Source organism: Sorex araneus, chromosome 4 (assembly GCF_027595985.1).
Source record: "Sorex araneus isolate mSorAra2 chromosome 4, mSorAra2.pri, whole genome shotgun sequence".
Lineage (NCBI taxonomy): Eukaryota > Metazoa > Chordata > Mammalia > Eulipotyphla > Soricidae > Sorex > Sorex araneus.
In genome coordinates this window covers 195,532,741-195,557,075 of record NC_073305.1, presented here as the reverse complement: position 1 = coordinate 195,557,075, position 24,335 = coordinate 195,532,741, and the positions used below count along the sequence as shown (strand labels likewise).

At 42.8% G+C, this 24,335-nt stretch overlaps 1 protein-coding gene across 1 annotated transcript in view; it reads left to right on the top strand.

Moving 5' to 3' along the window:
- Nucleotides 1–424: 424 nt before the first annotated feature.
- ZCWPW1 (zinc finger CW-type and PWWP domain containing 1) overlaps nt 425–24,335 on the top strand; it is a 33,002-nt gene continuing 9,091 nt past the window's right edge. The window contains exons 1-11 of the mRNA XM_055135738.1: nt 425–550; nt 8,518–8,571; nt 9,963–10,270; nt 11,005–11,083; nt 12,267–12,384; nt 13,002–13,162; nt 13,363–13,482; nt 20,340–20,456; nt 21,358–21,478; nt 22,394–22,469; nt 22,842–22,946. Of these exons, the coding sequence (XP_054991713.1) occupies nt 8,550–8,571; nt 9,963–10,270; nt 11,005–11,083; nt 12,267–12,384; nt 13,002–13,162; nt 13,363–13,482; nt 20,340–20,456; nt 21,358–21,478; nt 22,394–22,469; nt 22,842–22,946 (1,227 nt within the window). The 5' untranslated portion in view covers nt 425–550; nt 8,518–8,549. The remainder of the gene's footprint in view (nt 551–8,517; nt 8,572–9,962; nt 10,271–11,004; nt 11,084–12,266; nt 12,385–13,001; nt 13,163–13,362; nt 13,483–20,339; nt 20,457–21,357; nt 21,479–22,393; nt 22,470–22,841; nt 22,947–24,335) is intronic.

The window sequence follows — 24,335 nt, the reverse complement described above, 5'->3', positions numbered from 1 at the left end:
TCCGCTTTGGGCCCCCTGCCTTGGCCAATAGAGGAGATGCTATTTGATGCCATTTCCTCAGGGTGCTCCGTGGCCCTTGCTCCATGCCAGCAGTACTTGGGGTGCGGGTCCAGTGGCTGAAATTGGGAGAGGCAAGAGTCATGTGTTGGGTGGTCTAAAACAATCAAAAGTGTGAGTGACAAAGAAAGAAATTGGAGTCGGGAAGCGGAAAGAAGAAAAAAGGCAGTGTAGGGCAGAAAGAGAAATGAGCTTTAAGAACAATCAGGCGCCGCTGCCGCCGCCTAAAAAAAAAAAGGTGACCAGAGAGAATTGTGGGATTCGTAGTTCCGATGGGCGCTCGCGTGGAAGATGGCGAAAGTGAGCCAACTGCGCAAACGCAGACGCGGCCTCCAGCTGCGCACGCGCCGCAGCGCCCGGCACGCCCCGCTGAGGTGTGGGACGCGTGCTCGGCCTCGCGCCTTGCGGTGGCGGGAAAACTGAGTCGAGGTCGTGGCGGCTTGCTGAGTCACTGCCGTGTCGCCTCACCTTTCGGCCCGCGACACCCTACAAGGTAGCTGCTCTTGTCCGCCTGCAACGTGTTAAGTGTGGTCGGTCGTGGGTCCCGTCACCTGAGGAGAGGCTTTACCCCCTCGGGGCGACAACCAGCTATTGACCCACTAGATTCCAAATCCTGCAAGAAACAAGCCCAAGGTTATGATCCCAAGATCTCGGTGGGCAGCGACGGTGTGAGCGAGCGAGAGGGCTCCGGCCCGGGTGGGAGGGCAGAGACCCCCCGCGGTGGTCGCGCGGAGGGAGGGAAAAGGCGGCTCAGGGGGGGCTTGTTGCAGCTCTGGATGTCACGCCCGTGCCCTGAGAGGGGTTGGCGCCGTGTCGGGAGAGTGCTCGGCCTGGAGCTGTCTGGGCCGGGTTGTGTCCTGCAGGGGCGACAGGGGAGCCGGAACCCGCCCCTTCAGAGTTTTCTTTCTGTTTTGAGTTTTGGGGTCACTCTGGCAGTGCCCAAGGCTTACTCACGCGGGTCTTCAAAGTGAGAGTTGTCCGCATGCAAGCCAAGCTCCTGCACTCTCTCTCACCCCAAGTTTTATTTAATTTTTTGCTTTTTGGATCACAGCCAGCGGTGCTCAGGAATCACTCGTCACAGGCGCGGGGTGCTAGGGATTGAACCCGGGCCGGGCACGTACTAGGCAAATAACGCAGCCTGCTGTATTGGCGCTCTGCCCCGGTCCCCCACCCCACCCCAAATTTTAAACTCCAGCCCGCTGAATGTTAGAAACCTAAAACCAAACATGGGGGTTCAGGAGGTGGCTCCCCCGGTGGGAGCATGGGATTTTGCACAGAGGAGTTGGGGTTCGTAGTACTGCATGAGCCCCAGAGCAAAAGTGACCCCTGCAAGTGGCCCTTGCATCCCATGGAGTGTGGAGTGGAAACCAGTGCCATTAGCCTGCGTGCCAAAGGCAGCCATAGTCCTGCTTAAAGCGGATTTGAAATGCATTCCAGGCTGACTGCGTTCAAAGACAGTTCTACAGGACTTCTTTTGCTCTTCCTAGATTGAGGGTTCCAGGAATAAATATAAGGAGAATTATTGGGTAGTGAGGAACGGGGCATTGGCAAGCCTTCTACTCAGAAGGGTGGAAAAAGGAGGATTAGTACTCTAGGGAAAGTGTGCAGTAGATTGAATTAAGTTATTTAGGTACATCAGTTCTCTAACATTTTTTGGTTTTGGGGGGCCACACCCTGGTTGGTTAGGGGTTTTCTCACTGGGCTTTCAGGAGGATATGGTGCTGGGGATTGAATCTGACTTCCTACATGCAAAATAAATATTCTATTTAATTTTGTTTTGGGGTCACAATGCAATGCTGAGGGGTGAACTCCTGTCTCTGCACTCAGGAACCAAATATAGTATTTTAATGAAAAATATTTTCTTAAGGGCTTCAGCGATAATACAGTGGGTAGGTGCTTGCGTTGGATGCCGCTGACCTAGGATCAATCCCCTTTGCCTCATATGGCCCCCTGAGTCTGCACTGGAGTGAGTGATTTCCTGAGTGCAGAGCCAGAAGTATGCCCTGAGCACAGCCAGGTGTGGCTCCAAAACAACCAAAAAATTTTTTTTTCTTATAGAGTGGAGTTATTTTATATTTTTTGCGTATCTTATCTTTCATCTTTGGCTTAATGTAAGACAGATTTTCATATATCTGAAAATTCAGTCTGTCATGGTATGTTGTTTGGTATTTATAAGAAAATTCATAAGAAAATTCTGCTTAGCATATAGAAGTAGTTGGAAAAGAGAGACCCTCTGGGGTCTTTGGACCACACTTTGCAAATGCAGGAGGTAATTTCATCTGAAAATGTGATGCAAGTTTTAATGTTCTAAATGAAAGGAAACTTTTTGATTTTGAAACAACTCTTTCATCTTCCTTTGACTCTCTTAGTTATTTGTAAGTTTCTTATCCTTCTTTATTTGCCTTTTAAAATTTTAGGTTGAGGGGCTGGAGTGATAGCACAGCGGGTAGGGTGTTTGCCTTGCACTCGGCTGACCTGGGTTCAATTCCCAGCATCCCATATGGTCCCCTGAGCACCGCCACGAGTAATTCCTGAGTGCATCGCTGGGTGTGACGCAAAAAGCAAAAAAAAAAAAAAATAGATTGAATAGGATGTAATTTACAGAATCATTTTTAATTTTCTGGGGCTGGAGTGGGTGCGGTTCTGCCTTGCATGCGGTGGACCCGGGTTCAGTCCCTAGCACTCCAGGTGAACCTGCCAGGAGTGATCTCTGAGTGTGGAGCCAGGCGTAACCCCTGAGCTTTGCCAGGTGTGGTCTAAACAACCCCTCTCCCCCTAAGAGAGAACTATCGTTACTTTTCTTCTTAAAGCTTTTTTTGATTTCCCCACCTTTTAAACTTTTGTTATATCTATTTAAAATTTTACTTTTATTTATTTTTATTATTTTTTGTATCTTTTTTTAATCACCAAGAGGTAGTTACAGAGCTTTTCCTGTTTGAGTTTCAGTCATAGAATGACTGATCACCCAACCCTCCACCAGTGCACATATTCCACCACCAAGGTCCCCAGTATTCCCCTTTTCCACCCCTCCTGCTGCCTCTATGGCAGACAATCTCCCTCATACTGTCTTATGTATTGCTTGTTATGAATAGCATAAAATTCTAAATTTTAGGAATTCTAAAATTTTAGATAATTAGGGTCTGGAGGGACTGGAGTGATAACACAGCAGGTAGGGCGTTTGCCTTGCATAAGGCCAACCCGGGTTCATTCCTCCGCCCCTCTCAGAGAGCCCAGCAAGCTACCAAGAGTATCTCAACCACACGGCAGAGCCTGGCAAGCTACCTGTGACGTATTCAATATTCCAAAAACAGTAACAACAACTCTTACGCTGGAGATGTTACTGGTGCCCGCTTGAGCAAATCTATGAGCAATGCAATGACAGTTATACAGTGATAGGGTGTGGAGAATTCTCTGCAGGGAATTGCTAGGTTTGGAGATTCTTTTGTGTGTCTCTTGATCATGGCCGTTAAGGAGCTTAAGTAGTATCTGGAGGCAGTTTGTGGGCGTGTCCTCCAGGGTCCCATGGGGATGAAGAGATGAGAGGAACTGGCCTATCCCTTGAGGCCTGGAGTTTGCCGTCACTGTACTCGCATACCTGCACTTCTCACTGGGTTCTGGAAGTTGGCGGTCACCCGGGTTTTTAGGAGGCCAGTGGAGGTATGATGCCTGCCCCCATCTGAGGCACCCCGGTTGAGTCAGCCTGGCTTAAAGTCTGGAGGCATTTCTGCATTAAGCTGCTCAGTTCAGAGATTCTTTTGTGTGTCTCTGGATCATGGCCCTTGTTTCCATCTTTTCCAGAGAAATAAACTATTGGCATATGCCCTGCAGGGTGCGCCTGCTCAACTGCAGAGTGCCACCGCTGGCCCTAACTGCGGCTTTTGATTTCTTTAGAGATTTATGGGTCTCTGAAATAAGGCTAATAAATGAGCTTGTATGCTGAGCTGGAGGTGGTTTGTGGGTGTGGCTCCCACATACCTAACTTTTGGCGGTTTAATTTCTTGGTAAACTTGGCCTAGCAGCATAGCAGCAATTTTGGGGTGTCAGGAAGTCTGAAGACACCATCATGTAGCTGATGCACTCGCCCCGCAGGTACAGGTTAACCTGCTGGTGGCACCACACCTCCTGTTTTTAAATTTTATTTCCCCTTACACTTTATATAAACATTGTGGTTTACAAAATTGTTCAAAATGATTTGTTACAGGCATTCAATATTCCAGCACCAATTGCAATACCATTACGCCTTTCCTCCACCATACTCTTCAATTTTCCTAACGACCCCTTAAAAACCTGTCCTTATATCAGGCCTCAGTAATGTGTTTTATATTGCTCATTATCAATAACTTGCTGACAGGATAATAAAAAAAAAGTTTCTTTAGAAGAAAGTAAAGATTGTTGTATCTCACCATGAAGTCATTAAATGCTTGTATAAGAGATTACTAAGATGTCGTTACAGGTGAAGCTTTCTGTTAATCAAGATTTGTTGCATTTAATATTGCATCCTATCCAATCTGGAATGCTACTCCTAGTTTATCACTGTAGAATTTGAGATGTTGCACACATACACATGCGCTACAGAAAGTCCAGAAATTTTTAAATGAGGTGATACAACTCGAGTTAAATTTTTTATTTTTTGCTTTTTGGGTCACACCCAGGGTTACTCTTGGCTCTGCATTCAGGAATCACTTCTGGCAAAACTTGAGGAACCATATGGGATGCTGGGAATCGAACCTGGGTTGGCTGCGTGCAAGGCAAACTCCTTAACCACTGTGCTATCACTCCAGCCCCTGGAGTTAATTTTTTTTTTTTTTTTTGCTTTTTGGGTCATACCTGGTGATGCACAGGGGTTATTCCTGGCTCTGCACTCAGGAGTTACTCCTGGTAGTGCTCAGGGGAACCATATGGGATGCTGGGAATTAAACCTGGGTCTGCCGCATGCAAGGCAAATGCCCTACCCTCTGTGCTATTGCTCTAGCCTCTCGAGTTAAATTTTTAACTGGGTGACTGCTGGGGCTTCTGGAAGTGCAGGGAGATGGAGGAATGTAGCCCATCCCCAACTCCCTGAAAGCTTGGCGATTTCAGTCACTGAAACCACATATCTGAGTTTTGGGGCCGATTAATTTTTGGGTGAGGTTCCACTCTGAGCAGTGGAACATGGCAGTGATTGTGGAGTGTGGAAGTTTATGGTTGCTCAAGCTCTGTTTGGGCCGGCACTGGGCTGACCCACCCCCTTACCCCATGCTTTCGATCCTCACCTTTTTTAATTTAAGAAAGAAGAGGTTAAAATCTCACATGTTATTCCTGGATCTAGAGTTTCCCAGTCATTGGGTAGCAGTAAGATAAAAGTGGGTGGTATTTTGTAAAGATTGTTGTATCTCACAATGAAGTCATTAAGACATGAAGTCAAGAAAATTCATAAATTTTCTTCCATCTCTTAATTGGATTTTAGTATTTATTACTATACAAAAAGGTAATTTGTCTGACACAGAGGAGCAGAGACTTGAATTGCTAGACATCCCTTCCCTTGTCTTTAGGTTTGAGATTTTCTTTAAAAGTAATATTCTTTGGGGAGCTAGAGTCATAGTACAGTGGGTAAGTGTACTTGTCTTGCACATGCCTACCCAGTTTTGATCCCTATATAGACCTCAGATGGTTCCCTGAGCCTTGCCCATCAGTGGTGATCTCTGAGCATTGGGTCAGGAGTAACCCCTGAGCATGGCCAGACGTGGCCCCAAAACAAGTAATTTCTTTGAACTTTGATAGAGTTTAAGGGGAACTATTACACATCATTGTTGATACAGATTTTCTACATTTTATTAATTCAACAGTGATACACAATTTTATCCAGTTGGTTGGAACTACAGAAACACACTTTGGCCTGGAGAGGTCAGTACAGGTTAAGATAATGATTTGGATCTAAATGCTAGAAAGTGTATTTATAGGTTGATCAGAATAAGCTTTAATTTATTTAATAAATCAGTACTCTGGCAGTACATATAGCAACAGTTTATAATAAAAATCAAAGTGCAGTGATAATATATATATATCTATATCTATACTAGAGACACGTGAGGGTGTCCGTAAAAACTCCCTACCTTAACACCCTTAGCAACTTGGTTTCATTCCCTGGAGGCACTTGTGTTTGTTTCTAATGTATTTTACTTTTACCAGTGTTTTCTGGGTGTCCAAACATATTTTATAGATGTACATTAAAAAAAACAAAACAAATGACAGGCCAGAGACACAGCACAGAGACATAGCACAGGGTTAAGGCACCTGCCTTGCAAGGTAGTGATACAAGTTTGTTCCCTGACACCACATGTAGTCTTTTGAGTACTGCCAGGGTCTCTCCTGAACACAAAACCTGAAATAGCCCCTGAACACTTAGAGGTATGCTGGCCTGGCAGTGCTGACAGAGCTTGCAGTGCTGGTGATTGGACTTGGGCCTTGAATATGCCAAGCATGTACTTTATCCCTTTGAACCATGTATCTGGTCCCTCAAGTGTATATTTTTCATGTATACTTTTACGTGTGCTGTGACATTAACATGATTATAAAGCTCTCAACCAGATCATTGAAGTTCAGTGTAGCAGTTAATAGCACAAAGTTTTAAATCAGGTTCAAAGCTTGATTTTATAATAACATCTCTAAATTTTTCCAAACTTAGTGTTTCCAAAAATAAACAACAACTATACTTCATTGTGAGAATTAAATGAGATGATATGTAAAGGGTAATGTATAAAACATTTGTGAGTAGATTGCTAACTACAGGTGGAATGAATGTGTTACATTTTTAGAACTAAATTCTTTGTGGTGATCTATGCTGGTCCTAAATATTTCTGAGCTATGAAGTTAGGTTGCTAGACTCCAGAAAATTTGGAAATTTACTGTATTTAAGATCTCGATTAAATTTATATTAATGTGGGGCTGGAGAGATAGCACAGCGGGTAGGGTATTTGCCTTACACGCGGCCGACCCGGGTTCAAATCCCAGCATCCCATATGGTCCCCTGAACACGGCCAGGGGTAATTCCTGAGTGCAGAGCCAGGAGTAACCCCTGTGCATCGCCAGGTGTGACCCAAAAAGCAAAAAAAAAAAAAATTATATTAATGTGATGTTAAAAAAGAGATTTTTCGGGGCTGGAGAGATAGCACAGCGGGTAGGGCGTTTGCCTTGCACGCGGCCGACCCTGGTTCAAATCCCAGCATCCCATATGGTCCCCTGAGCACGGCCAGGGGTAATTCCTGAGTGCAGAGCCAGGAGTAACCCCTGTGCATCGCCGGGTGTGACCCAAAAAGCAAAAAAAAAAAAAAAAAAAAAAAAAAAAAAAAAAAAAAAAAGAGATTTTTCAAGGGGCCCAAGCAATAGTACAGTGGATAGGGTATTTGCTTTGCTCACAGCAGACCTGTGTTTCATTCCCAGGACCCCATATGGTCTTCTGAACACCGCCAGGAGTGATCCCTGAGCATAGAGCCAGGAGTGAGTCCTGAGCACTGGCAGGTGTGGTCCAAAGCAAAAATATAGGGTGTTTATAGGGATCTCTGAATGAGGTCAGAAAATTGCCAACTTATTTGTGTAGCTTTTTATTTTTGTGGGGACCATACCAGAGATACTCAGCACTTACTCCTGGCTCTATGCTCAAGAATCAGTTCTGGTGGGCCTCAGGTAATCCTCTGGGGTGTTAGTGATTAAACTCATGTCAGCTATGTGCAAGACATGCACCTTCTCTCTACTATCTCTCCAACCAAATTATTGTGTTTTATAAGAGAAACTTGTAAAATAAGGTTAGCCTATTGAAGAAAATTCTTGCTCTTTAATTCTTAGAATTGTCCACACTTTATTACTACCATACTGTCTAAACATCCATTACTATCATATACCTTTACCTGCTTACGTGTGTTTACCTCATGTTGGACATGATTCTAGCACTTAGCATACTAAGGATTGTTACTAATTTTAAAAGCAGTAACTCTCATCTCCTAGTATACAATTGGTACTACTGAAGAGGTAAAAGTGTAGTTAAGAAGGGAAAAAAATGTATTTCAGGGTTCATAGGCAAATAAATAAACAAAAGATAGGGATAAGAACCTTGGAAAAATGGTGGAGGGATCCTGGCACTCTTATAGTGGGCATGGTTAACAGTATTCCAAGTGTAAAACAAAAATATTAGTGTACTGGGGGCCGGAGTGATAGCACAGTGGGTAGGGCGTTTGCCTTGCACGCGGCTGACCCGGGTTCGATCCCCAGCATCCCATATGGTCCCCCAAGCACTGCCAGGAGTAATTCCTGAGTGCAAAGCCAGGAGTAACCCCTGAGCATCGCTGGGTGTGACCCAAAAAGCAAAAAAAAAATATATTAGTGTACTATTGTAAAAAGCAACGGGAACAAAGAATGAAAAAGACATTAAGTTTAAAATTATGTTTAGTCAGAGTTATAGCAGTTGATTTATTTTTTTTGTAACAGGCACAAAGGAAGCATAGCTTCTGAATTGAACGATGACAACATTACAGAATAATGGTGAGTCAAAGTGAGGGAGGTTCATTTTATACTTTTCTTTCATTTCTCCCTTCCCTCTTGGCTCTCTGTTCATCTGGACATGCCACCAACAGAAAACTCATGTATATGTTGTCTTCACTCTTTACTGATTTTCTGATACTCTGAAATATGTATGACCTGGAAAGCAGTGTATGTGTTTATTACTAAAGAACTAAATGTTTTGGAAGCTCAGAACAAAGACATGTTTACACCTGTGAAGAAAACTGCATCTTTGCAGGCTTTTGATTGTTTAAGATTTTGGTTTCCACCAGTTTTCCATAATTCCTTCATAAAATTAAACTAAAAATCAAGAAAAATTCGAATTTGAATAATTCAGTTTCTTGTGTGTTAATATTTATAAATTTTGAATTACGGAGTAGTTTCTAAATCTGATAGTATATCAGAATTTTCTAGCTCTAAATGTATAAAACTGTGATCTTGGACATCATTTCAAAGTATATTATAAGATTTTACAGTAGAGTGATAGGTGAGAGGAAAGACCTGGGAGTCTGTATTCATTTCAGAACACTCTCCAGGTCATCTTATAATGACCCCAGTCAGTAGGAAGTATTTGACAGTTTCTTTGTTTCCCTTTCCTTTTTGCTGTTTAGTTGTGATTACTCAGCAAAAGGGTCACATTTAGTTGAGTTGTTTACAGCGAATTACTTGTGCTCACATACTCTTGGTTGCGATATGCTAGAGATCACACACTCTGCTGTCGAACCAGGGACCCCACTTGCGTGTTGTTGGGACTGTACTCAGATGTGTGGAGTGATACCAGTGATTGAACATGCCATCTTATTTTTGCAAGGCAGGTTCTGTGTCATTGAGTTATCCCTTAGCCTTAGGAATTTCTTTTCTCTCTTTTTTTTAATGCATTTTATTTATTTCGCTTTTTTTTTTTTTTGGTGGGGAGGGGGGGGTCATGCCTGGTGATGCTCAGGGGTTCCTCCTGGCTCTGCACTCAGGAGTAACTCCTGACAGTGCTTGGGACCATATGGGATGCCAGGGAACAAACCTGGGTCGGCTGTGCAAGGCAAATGCCCTCCCCACTGTACTATCCCTCCTGCCCTGGCCATGGAAGTTTCTGTGTGTAAACTCTGATAGCACAGCAGGTAGGGCCTTACACACAGCTGACGCAGGTTCGATTCCTCCGCCCCTCTCAGAGAGCCCAGCAAGCTACCAAGAATATCTCGCCCTCACGGCAGAGCCTGGCAAGCTACCTGTGGCGTGTTTGATATACCAAAAACAGTGACAAGTCTCACAATGGAGACATTACTGGTGCCCACTCAAGCAAATCGATGAGCAATGGGATGACAGTGATACAGTGAAACTGTTTTATAAATTTCATTTTATTATCTCATTTTTTTCAGAAGGTAAGAAAGGACCAAAGAAGACCTTTGCACCACCTGCCCAAAAATTGCATAGTTTGGTGTTTGAGAGTCCTAACTCACCCATGGAAGGGACGTCAGGGAACGTATCTGCAGAGGCAGAGGGCAAGCCAAATCTGCTAGTGGCCAACTTACAGAAGAAGGAGAAAACATCTACCAAGAATGATCCAAGCAGGGGCCGGGAGGAAGAAGGAAAGGTGCAAGCCAGCAAGCCAGCAAAGAATGGAAAGACTGGTGGGATAATTTCTCCTCGACACTCAGCTAATAAGCAAGCAGAGAAGAAAGAAAAGGTATTGGTCACATTGTTGGGCTTTGGTGTAACGTTTCTCTCTCTTTTTTGGGGGGATCACAACCGGCGATGCACAGGGGTTACTCCTGGCTCTGCACTCAGGAACTACTCCTGACGGTGCTCAGGGGACCACATGGGATGCTAGGAATTGAATCCAGGTCGGTCACGTGCAAGGCAAATGCCTTACCCACTGTGCTATTGCTCCAGCCCCTGGTGTGATGTTTCTCTTAAGATACCCAACCAGGACATACAGAATTTTTTGTGGGATGTGGGCTATATCCCGCAGTGCTTAGGACTTCCTCCTGGCTCTGTGCTCAGGGATCACTCCTGGTAGGCTTGGTGGATCATATGGAATGCTAGGGATTAAATCTGGGTTGGCCACATGCAAGGCAAGCTCTCTACCCATTGTACTATTGTTCTTGTCCATTGACAGGGATGATAATTTCTTTCATTTTCTTGTCAAAGATACTAAAAGAGTCTTGATAAAAATACAGGATATATTTTAGCCAACAGGAGAAACTGAATGGGTGGGGGGTACAATGGGATGGAAGTGAGAGTAGAAGTAGACGAACTATTAACTTTCCCCTTTGGCTTCTTTAATCAAAGGACATTTGGGAGAGAGCATACATAATCTTTAGTTACCTTGACTTCTTGCTCTCAGCCTTGTGAATTCACAGAAGACTGGGGAAAGATGAGCAAGTTTTCTTCTACTTTTTCATTTTTTCATCTCTGCAGATAAAGTCAAGTCTTACCGATGAAGAATTTGAGGATATTGTCAAGATAGTACTACAGAAATACTGTCAGAAGCACTTGGGTATGTCTTATGAGAACAAAAAGCTTCAATAGGGCAAGGAAATTTATCTAGGTAGAGCAAGTTGACAGATTTTCTCCTTCCTTCCATCTTTTTTTTTTTTCTTTTTGGGTCACACCCGGACATGCACAGGGGTTATTCCTGGCTCATGCACTCAGGAATTACTCCTGGCCATGCTCAGGGGATTATATGGGATGCTCAGAATTGAACCCGGGTCAACGAAATGGAAGGCAAATGCCCTACCTGCTGTACTATTGCTCCAGCCACTCCTTCCATCTTCTTAAGCAAGAAAATATTAGATGGGACTTTCAAGTTTTCTTAACTACTTCATCTTCTTTCAACGGGGCTTTAGCTAAAATAACTTAGATGGTAACACAAAATTTTAGAAGAGTAGATCATACTGACTTTGGAATATAAATATAGTTTCACCTAAATTTAAAAAGTATAATTCAAATTCATTTTCATATGGTGACAGTTGGGCTGGAGGGAGTACTGGTTTTAAAGTGTCTGTTAACAAGCTTCTGACCCTGCTTTGATCTCCAGTATTCTATTTATGGTCCCGTAGGCACCATCGGGGTCACTTCTGAGCACAGAGTTAGGAATAGCCCCTGAGCAACAAACTCCAAAATAAGTAAATATGTATTGACAATTTATTTTCTAAAAGATTGTTTCTACCAGATGAATGAAATTAATTTTCATCTACTCATATCTTTTTATTTCCAATATTGTTTTAACTCTATTTTGCAACCCTATGGCCTTTTCCATAGGCCATTCCTTTGCCATTTTCAGTTGTTATACATAAAGTTTGATGAATGGATGATGTTGTTTTTTAAATTTTTGTTTCTCAGCCACATGATGTAGTAAGTGACTTCTTCCAACTTCAAGATGAGGGAGGGGAGGTGCACGGTTCTCAAATGATTTAAAATACGTTGCTAGAAATTTCTGTTATGAATGCAACATATAATGAAATTTACTTGACTATGAATGAGACAGATGAATTTGGAAAAGTTTGCAGAAGGATATAGATTTGTAGATTTTTTTTTGTAAAAAACTTAATTCTGTTATATGGCAAATGTGGGCTCTTCTAATATCAGGTGGGAGGCATTCTAATGAAAGATTGCAGCTTGGAAAAATTGAAGAAGTTATTTTCTTTAGTTGCTTCTCAACTTATAATGATTTGGTTTAGGAGGGATGGAATCTAGCCTTGATTTTGCAGAGACCGCCTGTACTCAGTCCATAGAATGTACCCAATTAGACAAAGAACCAGACAAAGAACCTTCTACTAATAATGGTGATGCTGACAGGTAAGTTTATCCTAGTGAGGCAAGCTGATCACAAGGTAGATCTTATCTTAGTAAATGTTACTCTGCCTACCTGTGTATTGACACACCTATCTAGTTTTTTCTTGCCGGATAAAATTACCTTAGGATATAATAGAGAGCCTTGGAATATTTGATCCCTGTAACTTTTTGTTTTTTGGGGGGGTCCTTCTCCAGTGTGTTCAAGTAATCTATTTAGGTGCTACTGCCAGTGATATTTAGCCAAACCCCACAGTGGGCCAGATAGCTCAATGTGTGGGTTCACTGATGTAGTAATACTGGGCCTCATGGTTCTGGGAGCTGCTAAAACAACCTTGGCAGTAGTCATGGGCCTCTAGGGTCACAGCATGGTGCTGTGTGTGTGTGTGTGTGGGTATGTGTGTGGTGTGGGTGTGTGTGAAGGGTGTGGGGGTCGTCAGGGTTGGGGCATATAGTGCCAGGGATTGAATTTGGGAGCTTGTACACGTAAGGCATGTGTACCTAACCCCTGAACTATCCCTAGCTCTCGTCTACTAACTTTTATTTAGCATTTTTTCTCCCAAAAAAGCGTTCTGAAAATTGTTTAACTTTTTTTTGTTTAAAAAATTTGATTTGATTTTCAGAGAGCAGGTAGTGAAACCTCATTCTCCAGAGTTATCAACCTCTCAGGAAAATGTAATGATTCCTGAGGTAAAGACATCTGCATCAGGGCAGCCAGATCCTTCACCTTCTGAGAAGAAGAAATTTGATAAACTCCTCTTAAGCAAAAAAAAGAAAAAAATTCGTAAGTGTAGTCAGATATACTTTGACAAATAGCCTAAGTAAGTACTTATCAAAAGAGAGGAATTTGAAATGGGGGATAGAGGGTGGACTGAGAATTTTTCATCCCAAGCCCTATAACTATAAGGTTTCCATTGGGCTTTACTGTTTATAATTCTATGCTTTTTTTCTCCCACTTTGTAATATTCTATTTTGTCTTCCCAGAAAATGATATAATGGTGAAAGTTCAAAATGAACAGAACAATCACAAAGACCAACCAAAGAAAATAGTTGAACCTCATTGTCAGATCAGGGACCAGCAAAAAGGAGAAGGAAGTGGTTTTGGTGAGTTCAGCCTTGATTTAGAAAACCTTCTTGGGCTTGAAAATTAGAGATTCGGGGCCGGAATGATAGCACAGCGGGTAGGGCGTTAGCCTTGCACATGGCCGACCTGGGTTCAATCCCTGACATCCCATATGGTCCCCTGAGCACCGCCAGGAGTAATTTCTTAGTGCAGATTCAAGAGTAACCCCTGAGCATAGCTCGGTGTGACCCAAAATGAGAAAAGAAAAAAAAAAGAAGAAAATTAGAGATTTATGTATGAGAGACAAAGGATAGGAGATTTGAAAAATTTCTATAAAGATGAATGTATTACTTTTAGCTACTTGTAAGGATGTGCCGCTGAGCAGGAGAAAGATTTTATTCATGCAAGTATTCCTTAAGATTGCTCTAAATTGTTGGGTGCCTACTAGGTACTTAGCATTTTAGAAAGTGCTGAGTTAATGGAGAGGAATGAATAGAAGTGTATTATTGTAAGGGAGATAGGCTTTAAGTAGAGAGATCTCAAAAAGTTTCCAAGAGAAAGTAGTGCTTGTGCCAGGTCTTGAAATATAATTTAGTCATGTGACCTAAGGTGGGAAGGGGAGTAAGTTAAGGAGGAGAGTTAATGACTGTTACTTTTGGGTGTGTTGGGGTATATGAGGCTATAGTGTCAGGAAAGATAAGAGTAGAGTGATCCAAGGGCCATGTCATAAGGACATTTTAAGTCAGACTAAGGAAACTATATTTTTACTTTATTGAAATAGTGACATTAAGTGGGAAAAACTTGATAAAATTTTCAGAAAGTTACCGTGGAAGATGCATTAGTGAAGCGAGATGAGACCCTCAGAAATAATAATTCAAGCAAGGAAGATAGTAGGACTGAAGAAAAGAGAGATTTGAGATGTATAGAAGTGTGAATCATGAAAACTGAGAAAGAGTGAGACCCCTGGGGAAAACTTGGTATGATATCTGGCATTAGGGACTGAGTGGCTGATATAGTCATGATCTGAAATGGAGAATACAGAAAAGAGAGAAAGTTTAAGTTGATGAGTTTAGTTTTGGATCAGTTAGGGGTCGACTATGAGATTTATAGCTAAGAAAAGAGATTTGGGCTAGAGATACAGATTTGGAAGTCATCTGTATCAGTAGAAATTAAAACGTGTTTCCAAGAAGAGGGAAGAGTATTGAATAAAAAAAGTGTTGAATAAAAATCCCTGGGAAGCAGGGTTGAACAGAGGAAGAATTGGTCAGGAAGAAAACTAAAAACTAAGAAAATTAGAAAGGCATACGGGAAACTCTGTGAATGAGGTATGATAGATCAGAAGAAGAGAGAATTTCAATAAAGAATATTTAGCTGTGTCACATGCAACTTTAGAGAGACATCAAAGAGGTAAGTATATCCACTTATTTTTTGTAGTTTTGGGCCACACCTAGAGATGCTCAGGGTTTATTCCTAGTTCTCTGCTCAGGTATCACTCCTGGTGGAACTTGGGGACTGTATGGTACCAGGGGTTGAACCCAGGTTGGCTGCATTCAAGGCAGATACCCTACCTGCTGGACTATCTCTCCAAACCTCAAAGAGATTAAATATTTATAAATGTGTTCAATGGATATAATAGTTAAAAAATCATTAGGGTAAATGATTGATTAGAAAATTTATGTTACTTAAAGATGATTAGCAGATTATAGTTAGTTGGAAAGTAAATACTTTCTCCCTCCACTATTGGATGTGAAAAATTGGAGGAAGAAAATGGTAGAGAGGCATAGAGTTGAGGAAAGTGTTTATTCTTCTTAAAATAATAATTTCCTGGGGGTTGGGATATGGATTATTGTTCAAGCATCCACTTGCAGGCATTAGGCATTGAGTTCAATACCTATTGCCCCAACAAAATGTGTGAATTTAGGATCCCGAGAAATAGCTCATTGACTTAAAATTTCTGTTTCATTAGCATAAGATCATGAGTTTAACCTCTGGTGCCATTACATGCACTGTGTGTGATTCTGGCAACTCTTTTGTTTGTGATTTCTGGCACTCGGATTTCTGGCAGTATCACAGCCGAGTGTGTGTAGCTTCCCAACAAAAGGATGTGATTCCTGGCAAGCACAGCAACCTATGTTGTAACCAAGAATTGTAATTGTTGGCCAGCACCACACCTGATGTATGACGCTAATTACTGAAAAGAGTATAACAGCCAATTGTTTTACCTCTAGTCTTTACAGTAGCCATGAAGGGAACTGGAGGGTGATTAAAATGTGTGATCTGTGGTGCTCTGCAAACAAGTACCTGTGACACCAGTCATTGCAACAACAACAAATGGAAGGGGAAAATTAAAATATAAAGAGACTTACATTTTTGACATTTTATATATATATATTTTCTTTTTTCTTTTTTTTTATTTTATCACCATGTGGAAAGTTACAAAGTTCTCAGGTTTATGTCTCAGTTATACCGTATTCAAACACCATCCCTTCACCAGTGCCCATATTCCACCACCAAAATACCCAGTACACCCCCTGCCCCCGCCCCCCACCCCAACTGTATAACTGATGAATTTCACTTCATTTTCTCTTTACCTTGATTACGTTCCATATTTCAACACAAAACTCACTATTGTTGTGGGAGTTATACCCCCAAACAAGATAGCCCTACTAAGGAAGCATTTGATAATTAGTTTTCCATTAAAAGATTGTATGTTTTCAGGTTTTAGAAAAGGTCTCGCGGCTGCGTTAGCGGCCGCACGGCTTGGATGTGTCCCAGTCCCGAATCCCGGAGCCGTGTTAGTTGCTGCTCAGTGTTGCCAGGGCTCCATCTGGAGAAGGTGTGCTGGCTGCACCTCCTCCTTCCGGCTCCCCGGTGTTGCTGGCCCCAATTCGGGTCCGGAGCATTTTCCGGGCCGCGTTGCTCACCAGAATGCCTGGCCGCTTCTCTGTTGAATGTGGCAAGATGGCGCCGAGGGTGGGTTGAGGGCGTGACTTCCGGTGGGCGGGACCACTTGGAGGCTGGGCTGGCGCCGTCCCACCCCAGTGTCCCCCCAAGGCTCGGATGTGTCCCAGTGTGACATTTTATATTGAAGGAAAATTGTTTATAGAGTTGCAGAAATCAAAGAGAATGAATATTTGAGATTGGATCAAATAAAGATATGGGTGGATATAGATTCATTTGTTGTTTTATTTTGGGGCCATATCTGGTGGTGTTTGATTCTGTTGAGACTGAAGTAGTCATTGAAGCCCTAGCCAAACAGGGTGTTCAAACTCAGTACATCAGGATCTTCCGTGAATTGTATTACGGATTCACCACCAGGATCTCACCATTCTACAAGGAAGTGATCATCGATATAAAGAGAGGGGTTCGGCAGGGCGACACCATTTCACCGAAACTCTTCAGTGCCACCTTCGAGAATGTCATGCGGCGACTGGAATGGGAAGGAATGGGAGTGAAGATAGATGGTCGGCAGCTACACCACCTCTACTTTGCTGATGACATAGTTTTAATAACACCAAACATTAGCCAAGCAGCACAAATACTGGCTGACTTCGACCGTGAGTATGGAAAGGTCAGACTGCTGCTGAATCTCACGAAGACAATGTTCATGAGAAATGGACTAGTTCCTGACGTTCCATTTGCTCTCAACGGAACGAACCTCTCTGAATGCAGCAGTTATGTGTACCAAGGTCGAGAAATCAACATGACAAATGGCCTGGCACCTGAGCTGCGCAGGAGAAAGAGAGTGGTGTGGAACTCCTTCAAGAGTGTCAAAGAAGTGGTTAAGAAGACGAAGAACCTCCGGCTCTGGGCACATCTTTTCGACTCCACCCTTCTTCTTGCACTAACATACGCCTCAGAGACCTGGACCCTACAAATACAGCATAAGAACGCTATTTGGGTCTCCCAAAGAGGAATAGAAAGAGCTATGCTTGGAATATCACATTTCACTCAAGTGAGAGAAGGAATCTGGAGTTCCGACCTCCATTGACAATCGAGAAACAGGGACCAGGGACACTGTCTCCTTTGCCAAGGCGTCAAAGATCAGATGGGCTGGACACATAATGCGATTTGGAGACGACTGCTGGACTAGAGCTGTTACCGACTGGATTCTATGGGACGTCAAAAGAATACATGGCTGCCCACCTATGAGTTGGTAAGACTTCTTTGACAAGACCCTGAACAAACTGAGGCTCTTCGTGTTCCTGGAGCGAGTAGATGCCATTGAGCTACACTAGCACGCGACAGGGACGAATGGAGATGTTATTGGCGCCCACTCGAGCAAATCGATGAGCAGCGGGATGACAAGTGATACAAGTGATCTGGTAGTGTTCAAGGATTACTCCTGACTCTGCTCAGGGATCACTCCTGGTGGTACGTGGGGTAGCATATATAGTTCTAGGGGTTGAACTGGGATGGGCTACATGCAAAGCAAGCACCTTCACCTCTGTACTATCTCTCTAGCCCCTCACTTGTTTGAATCAATTCATTAATTTACCCCCTTTCCCTTTCTGTTTGTTGTTGCAATGGGCAGGGACCACACTTGGTTGTGGGGCTTACTCTAAAGGTTTCATACTTTAGTTATGATGCTTCCACATGCTTGGATATAGACACTGGAGATGATGTACTTTTGTCTGGTTTCAAGGATTCCAAAGGTAATGCTGCTAGTGAGTCAGTATGTGGGAAGGGGCAGAGGATTGCACTCATGCGTCACAGGTATGAGGACACCAATGGATTCTCTTTTAATAATAGCAGCATGTATGTCTGAAATTTACTAGGTGCTGAAAATGCCAGGGTCAACAAAGCAGATAATTCTTCATATCGTAGAATTTATAGTTTCAGTGTATTAGCTAATAAATGTATGAAATACCCAGGAATACTGGAAAATTTTAGGATGAGAAATAAGATAAATTGGACAAAAAATAAATAGATTTTTAAAATTTGAAATTAATAGATTTATCAATCTTGGAAAAAAGAGAGTTTGGCAGAGTCCAGAACAATAAACTATTGAGATGTTTCTCATGTTCTAATGAGAAAAGTGGAGAAAGAGTGTATTTGTACAGTTGGGTCAGGCTTCTTGGTTTGAGGGTGCTGGTTTGATACTTTCGGGGTTCATCTAAATAGAGGTGACAAAGAGCGAGATACCTGCCAGACTCTGGAGCTTGGAACACAAGTCACTGGTGCACATCTCTGTGTTGTTAGGTATAAAAATGTTTTTTTTTTTTTAATTTTTAAAAAATTTATTGATTTTTTAATTAGTGAGTCACAGTGAGGGTACAGTTACATATTCACACATTTTCGTGCTTGTTTTACCCTCATGAAAATGGGTTTTAAAGCTAAGGGAATAAGTGAACTTGCCTAAAGGGAAAGTGTATAGGAGCGTCCTACTCTCTACTATTTCACATTTGGATAAATAGTTCTGGGGAGTATGTGTTGTGTGGGCCTTGCAGGAGTGGGATTGGGTTGCTGAGTGGCAATGGTGTGAATAAAAGGTGAGGTACTCAAAGGAATCAGGGTGATTTGTGAGTTATTCTTGTGGTCACCTGGAATAAGGATGGGAGTTAGAAAGGAGTTGAATCAATTCAACTCCTTTGAATCAGGAGTTAATTAGATGCCAACATCTTTATTTATTTATTTATTTTTTATTTTTATTTTTTTTTTGCTTTTTGGGTCACACCTGGCGATGCACAGGGGTTACTCCTGGCTCTGCGCTCAGGAATCACCCCTGGCTGTGCTCAGGGGACCATATGGGATGCTGGGATCTGAACCCGGGTCGACCGCGTGCAAGGCAAACGCCCTACCCGCTGTGCTATCTCTCCAGCCCCAGATGCCAACATCTTTATAAGGGAAATGGGAGAACAGTGGAATCACATGGCATGGGCATGGATCTCAGAGAGCAGGGTTTTTATAGGAGGGAAGATGGTAATTTTCTTTCTTTTTTGGGGGGGTGTTGGGGCCACACCCAGCGATGCTCAGGGCTTACTTCTGGCTCTGCCCTTAAAGAGGTTACTCCTGGTGGACTCAGGGGACCATATGGATTACTGGCGATTGGACCCAGGTCAATTAATGCAACACAAATACCTTGTCAGCTGTACTATTGCTCCAGCCCTGGGAGGACAGAAATTTTCTGGAGGTGGTACTGAGGCATATTGATAATGCTGACTCCATTTCATAGACTGAGAGACCTGTGATCTGTTAGAAGGAAGTGACTCCATGTAGTAGGTGGGGGTGGGGAGACATTGTATTAACTGAGAAGATGTGGGGATGGAGAAAAATGGGAATGGGGGTTTGAAAGAATGGACAAAAGGAATACTTGGCCCTTCAGCAGGAATGGAAGTAAAAGGTTGATTTGAGAAACAGTACATAGAGATGTAGGTCTTTTGGAGAGTTAAACTGGGGACTATTCCCAAAGGTTTCAGCGTGGTAGCAGGTAAGTCAGTTGAAATTAAGATGTGAACTCCTGGGGGAGGAGAGTGATAGCTCAGGAGAAAGATTAAGATGTGAGACCTGAGTCCTGAGTCCAACTCTGTTCCCAATTCAGACATTGTATGTCTAGTTTTTTCATTCATAAGTTAATGGTAGTTGATATCTAGGCTATGTGATTTCTGTGTCTGTGTGTGTGTTGGTAAACTGATTTTAGTTGGATTGAAGAAAGAAGAACGTATCATTGAGTCTTTTTTTTTTTTTTTTTTGCTTTTTGGGTCACACCCGGTGATGCACAGGGGTTACTCCTGGCTCTGCACTCAGGAATTACTCCTGGTGGTGCTCAGGGGACCATATGGGATGCTGGGATTCGAACCCGGGTCGGCTGCCTGCAGGGCAAATGCCCTACCCTCTGTGCTATCACTCCAGCCCCCCATATCGTTGAGTCTTACTTCCTTTTTTTTTCTGCTCACAGATCAGTGTCTAGTCTGGGTACAGTGTTCGTCAGCAAACTGCAAGAAATGGAGGCGGCTGCATGGGGACATTGACCCTGCAGCCCTTCCAGAAAATTGGTCCTGTGACCAAAATACAGGTATGTTCTTTTTCAACTTTCAATGATTATCCCTTTATTTCTCTCCATAAATCATTTAGATTAAACATGATACAGGTTAGCTGCATTTCCAGGTGTTCTTGTGTAGTACTTGGGAACTAAGGAGGGATTTTTCTCAAGAGAAATATGAGCATAATGGGTTAGAGGAGGGCACCCTGATGAGTTCTTTTGCAGGGAAGGGCCTGGAATCCGAATGTATTTTTGGAGTAAACCCCATTTTCTTCTGCATTGGTCTGATCCTGCAAATCCTGATTAGATTATTGGTATTAAGTTAGTGGACAGGAAGAGAAATGGGGGAAAGCAGGTAAGAGATCCAGTGGCTTAGAATTCTAGAAGTTCAAAACTGCTTTGAAGAAATTCTGATAATATAGTCCAGCCCAGTTATTTACGGATGAGGAAATAGTCTCAGAGAAGGTGCCATTATGGTATTCCAAAGACAGTGTGGGATACAGGCAGAAGCTTGGAGTCTCTCTTTGTAGTGTGAAGAAACAACATTCTGTTACTGACTCAGGTCCTGCTTTCCTTCATGTGTCTTTGTTTTCCTTCCTTTATACCTGTCCTCCAGGTTCCCTTTTTTTTTTTTTTTTTTTTTTTTTTTGCTTTTTGGGTCACACCTGGCGATGCACAGGGGTTACTCCTGGCTCTGCACTCAGGAATTACCCCTGGCGGTGCTCAGGGGACTATATGGGATGCAGGGAATCGAACCCAGGTCGGCCGCGTGCAAGGCAAACGCTCTACCCGCTGTGCTATTGCTCCAGCCCCGCCAGGTTCCCTATTTGTCCGCTATCACATGTTCTAGTTTCTTCTTGTCCTTTCCCCTCACTCTCATTCAAATTTTCACCTAATAAGCCTTGTTTCTGATTTTCATTCTCTCTTTTTTCAGACTCGCAGTACAATTGCTGTACTGCCCCTGAGGAGATCTGGACGGGGGGTGAAGGTGAGGTGGCCTATGCCTCCTACATCCCAGGATCCATCATCTGGGCAAAGCAGTACGGCTACCCCTGGTAGGGAACCATGGCATTCTCTGAATTCTTCATGAAGGGGAGAGGTATATTTAAACCAGGAAGGAAGGAAAAGGAAAGCATTTATAATGGAGATAGTATCGCTCTTAAAAGAACATGGGACAAGGGAAAAGCATAAAATACCAAGATTGGAAACTGTAAGAACATGTTTTCTAGAGGTTTCAGGGCAAAATCGGTATCTTCCTTTAAAAAAGGTGTCTGACAGAACTACCAGGCTTGGTACCTGGGGGCTAGGGGTCATTCCTGGTGGTGCTCAGGGGACTCTGTGGTATTAGGAATCTAACCTAGACCTCTCCACACAAAGCAAGCACTAAGCCCTTAGATCCATCTCTATTCCAAGGCCTGACAAATTCTACCCTGAGTAAGTAGAAAGTGGTGGATAGCTTTAAGGCATTTCAAAAACCTTTGATATATGTAAGATACAACAAGTAAAGAGCATAAGGAAGGACAGCATAGTTTCTTTATTAGATGTCCCTAGTCAGCAGGTTTTTTCCCCTCAGGGTTTCTGGAAGATCAACAAGGATATGATACTTTTACTAGGAAGATTTTGGACTTGTATCTATATTGGTGGGATTCACTTCAGTTATTTGGTAGTAGAATTGTGGTGAATTGGCAGAGGTGCCTCTTTTTTCTTGATATATGATTAGCTTATGGAGTAGAATTTCAGAGATACAGCTTATTAGCTCTGTAAGTGTATGTACTCGTATGTACTCATCATACCCTTCACTGAAGCTCCAATGCTATTTAGTCAGCAGAAAATCCCAGAAGGATCTATCTTTAGGATCCTTTGTTGCAAAAACATATTGCCCCTTTATGCACATATTATATCAATAAGTCTGTGTTTCTGTTTATCTTATTTCTTCTCTTCCATCCCCGTCACCCATCTGTCTTCTCCAGGTGGCCAGGCATGGTAGAATCTGATCCTGATCTGGGGGAATATTTTCTTTTTGCTTCTCATCTTGATTCCCTGCCGGTAAGTTTTTAATGGTTCAGGGTAGGGAGGTGCTTAAGGAACAAATCTGTCTTTTCAGAGTTAGAAATACTCTGCAACAGATATGAGTTGGAAGTCACTATTTAGAAGGACAAAAACAAATACATATAGAAACAAGTGAATCTAAATATTTATCCACTACTAAGACATTTATGGTAGTGACAGAGATGCTTTGGTTAGGACTCCTGAGGTCAGGATGCATGAACAATGGTGTGAGATGGGATGGAACGTCTAGTACCTTCCTTGTAAATCTTCAGATCATTGTGTGATCTGTGTGCCTCTCCCCCCTTTCTGGCTGTGTGTCCAGAACAGGTAAAGAATGCTAGACTATAACAGAACCATTTTTAATTTCAGTCTAAATATCATGTGACATTTTTTGGAGAAACAGTCTCTCGTGCTTGGATTCCTGTCAGCATGCTAAAAAATTTTCAGGAGCTTTCCTGGGAGCTCTCTGGAGTGGTGAGCAATCTTTGGGGGTGAAGGAGTGGGGGGGAAGGGTCAATTGTGATACTGGGAACTTGGAGACTAAACCTTTACTTTATTAAACCTAATTTTATCTGAGGGAAGTCTATGTAAGAAGAAAGTCCCTTGTCTTGATTTGTGTGTAGAACTAAGTTTTTCTTGAGGGTCTCCTCTTTATGCCAGGATTTCTCCTGGGGAATTCTTCTTTGTTTTAAATTTTATTTTCATAAGGTTGTTCACATTAATTGATTACATTCAGTATTCCACACCAATCCCACCATCATTACACATTCCCACCGCCATTCAAGCCTGTCTGCCACAAGCAAATGCCAGGTAGCTTATTTTCTGTTGCTTATAATGAATATCATGAGAGGTTGCACAGCCATGAAAGCGGCTGCCTACTCCTGGTATTCTAAAATTGTAAATGACTGGGGTATGGAGACATCTCTGTAGGGATCTAATTCATTATGAGATGTATTTGAGTCTCTGGATCAGTCATCGCACACTTAAATATCGCCCAGAGGCAGCTCGTGGGCATGACAGCCAGGACCTGGAAGGGTCGGGGGGATGGGAAGGGGCAGCCCGTCCCCACCGCTATGTGGCCTGGAGTCTTCAGTCCCAGGAGAATTCTTTTCCTCTATCTACCGCCCTGCTTATGTATAGGTGCATTCTTTTTTTTTTTTTTTTTTTTTTTTGCTTTTTGGGTCACACCTGGCGATGCACAGGGGTTACTCCTGGCTCTTTACTCAGGAATTACCCCCTGGCGTGCTCAGGGGACCATATGGGATGCTGGGATTCGAACCCGGGTCGGCCGCGTGCAAGGCAAACGCCCTACCCGCTGTGCTATCGCTTCAGCCCCTGTATAGGTGCATTCTTGAAAACCATGGTCTTCTGCAATTTAGCCAGGTGTTACAGAAACGAGGCCATGGGTTAACTCAGGGTTTCTCAGTCTAGCCCTGTTCATATTTAGTCCACTATACTATCTCTTCATATTTGGGATTTTGTTTTGGGGTGGTTGTCTTGTGCATTGTACTGTTTAGCAGCATCTAGACTCTTTTAGCACACTTAACCCTTATCACCTTTTGATAATCAAAGTAGTATCTTCACTTCTATGTTATAGGGACCCCTAGTTAAGAACCAGTGATAACAGAAAAATATTTTCTCCTATAATCACAAGTTTGATCAGTCTTATAAGTGAGCAGAGTCCAGCGGCCCAGGATCTTTAATCTTGTCTTTTCAACATTTCCTTGGGGAGCCAGCTTATAGAGGTGTATGAAGCCCTTGAGTTTGATCCTTGATACCTTAGGACTACCAGGCACCACTAGGTATGACCTTGGTGTTTCCTGAGATCTGTAGTGCTGGGCTGGCACACTGTACTGTCAGCCC